The sequence below is a fragment of the Corticium candelabrum genome, chromosome 1 (assembly GCF_963422355.1).
Source record: "Corticium candelabrum chromosome 1, ooCorCand1.1, whole genome shotgun sequence".
Lineage (NCBI taxonomy): Eukaryota > Metazoa > Porifera > Homoscleromorpha > Homosclerophorida > Plakinidae > Corticium > Corticium candelabrum.
Window position 1 is genome coordinate 705825 of NC_085085.1, and position 2500 is coordinate 708324.

The 2500-nt window shown below is 44.0% G+C and overlaps 1 protein-coding gene across 1 annotated transcript in view; it reads right to left on the reverse strand.

Annotated features, from left to right (window-relative positions):
- Positions 1–2162, reverse strand: part of LOC134182728 (collagen triple helix repeat-containing protein 1-like) — a 2742-nt gene extending 580 nt beyond the window's left edge. The window contains exons 1-2 of the mRNA XM_062650163.1: positions 345–2162; positions 41–283 (exon numbers count right to left, since the gene is read on the reverse strand). Coding sequence (XP_062506147.1) covers positions 41–283; positions 345–434 — 333 coding nt within the window. The 5' untranslated portion in view covers positions 435–2162. The remainder of the gene's footprint in view (positions 1–40; positions 284–344) is intronic.
- Between the last annotated feature and the right edge of the window lie 338 nt (positions 2163–2500).

The following is a 2500-nucleotide window of genomic DNA, read 5'->3' on the forward strand; positions in this document are numbered from 1 at the left end:
ACACGTTGATAATTGTAATCACAAATTGAGTTGGAATAACCTGAATCAGACCGCTGTCCTTCCCATCCTCACTATTCCACACACACTGTTTCCAGTTGAGTGTTGTGGTTTCTCCTTTTTCTCCTTTTATCCCTCGTGGACCTTGTGGACCTATCTTCCCAGCATTACCTTTACTGCCGACATCTCCAACTAATCCTCTCTCTCCCTTTATTCCATCTCGTCCAGGTAATCCGTGCAACCCAGGTGATCCAGGTACTCCTGGAGCACCAGCAGGCACACATGTCTACTCAGTAAACAAAATCAGAATTATATATTTTAATTACTACTCGATGAATCATCCTAACTTGCTGATTTCTCTCATCTGACACACTTTGACCACCACAAGTAGCAATGACTTGAATGAGCACAAGAACTGTCACAAAAAATGAAAACATGATGATGACCGATATCCTCGATACTGATGAAGTGAGCTGGTGAGCTTGCTCTTATATACTCCTCCTCACACACCCTCACATCCGGGGTGGGTACACTATAGTGTGAACTACTGTCTAGCTGCAATCTGGCTGTAAATTGCTGAACCAGACCAGATTGCTGTCCTGCAAATGTTGTGAACTAGGGTTAAAACACGTTGAGGTAATTCACATTTCCAAAGATCAAGTACAGAAATGCGGTCTCAAACACATCCCATAGCCAAATAATTCCTTTTCCAACTTCCTGCATAACACCTCATGTTGCCATTGTCACAGGTGAACTCCTTCCTGAAAACATCCTACTTGTATTGACCTCTGAACACTTGTCACACACCACTGCAATTGTGTAAAGTGTGTAAGCTTTACTAACTCATTGCAGTGTAATCTCATTGAAAAGATAACCAAGACAATGCTGATGATGATTCAACAAGGAAATTTCTATTACCACTTACAAGCAGACAAAGCAAACTCAAGTGACTCGATCCGTACTGTAAATACTATATTACAGTATTGTCAGTCTATCGGGGCGACAAAAATATTCTATTATCTGAGTGACATTAACACCATCATAACACGTGTTGTGTAGGTGCGTGTTACCTCAGGGGGAGGGGGGATCTCACAACACACCATCATCTAGTGTGTACAATTCTCTCCATGACTAATGTTGCAACAGTGATTTGGAATACAGCACAGTTTTATCCGGTAAAACACATACAGTAGTATGCATTAGAATACATGTACAACACTGGCTTTGTGATGTATATATAATGACTGACACATGGTTTCACACTGAGACTACCTGGTCTTGTCTGGGCAACACGGAAAATGACAGGATGATAGGAAAATGACAGGATGAAAGGACAATGACAGGATATCCTCTGCTAGTGTGCCATTGTATACCCACAATGTACATTGCCAATGTTGTCATTTCAAAAGACAATTAATGAAGTCAATTGTGACTCCAGTCAAGACAAATACGTTAATTTAATTAAAGGTGCCCGCTCATGATTCACCGCGCACGCGCAGACACACCCACCTGAAAAAACACGTGCCACTATTTCAAGTCGAAGCAGAGCAAGCGAACATCTTAGGGTGTACCACGTTCTATGACATACAGTCTTTATTCCTAGTATAAAGAGAAATGTGAATCGAGTTCTTGTTCACCACAGCAGTTTCGCACCTTGTAGGTGACATTTCGAGAAAGCTAACGGCAAGTGTGTTAGGTTCTTTGTCCAAACATTTACCATTTACCATCTTGAAATAGCTTGCTGTTGAACGACAAAGCGCTTTCTGGATCGTTTTCTTGTTGCACGTGACCCGGAAATGGGTAGAAAACAAAGCACTATCCTGAAGGCATCGGAGCGTGAAAGTAGCCAAGGAGAGGTGTGCGGATTGTGCATCAGCGTGCTACGAGCCTCGTATCCAAGCCTTCTTGCTTGCCCGAAGAAGAAGAGTAGAAAAAGACACAAACAAACAAACACTCCCACACACATGGCATTTTGGGACACACACACGCACGCACGCACGCACAAACACACACACACACACACACACAGACACAGACACACACACACACAGACACACACACACAGACACACACACACAGACACACACACGCACGCACGCACGCACGCACGCACGCACACACACACACACACACACAGACACACACACAGACACAGACACACACACAGACACACACACACACACACACACACACACACACACACACACACACACACACACACACACACACACACACACACACACAGACACAGACACAGACACACACACAGACACACACACACACACACACACACACACACACACACACACACACACACACACACACACGTAAATCGCACACCATGCTAAAAGCAACAGAGACAAGCACAAAAAATGAGAAAAACTGTCAAACTGCGATGACGTGAGTGTCGACAGCCTACCAAGGCAGTATATGTCATGTACTCGGTCTCCCTCAGTAAGACGTGTCTCGGTAAGTTGCAGGACTGGTTGATATTGACTTTCCG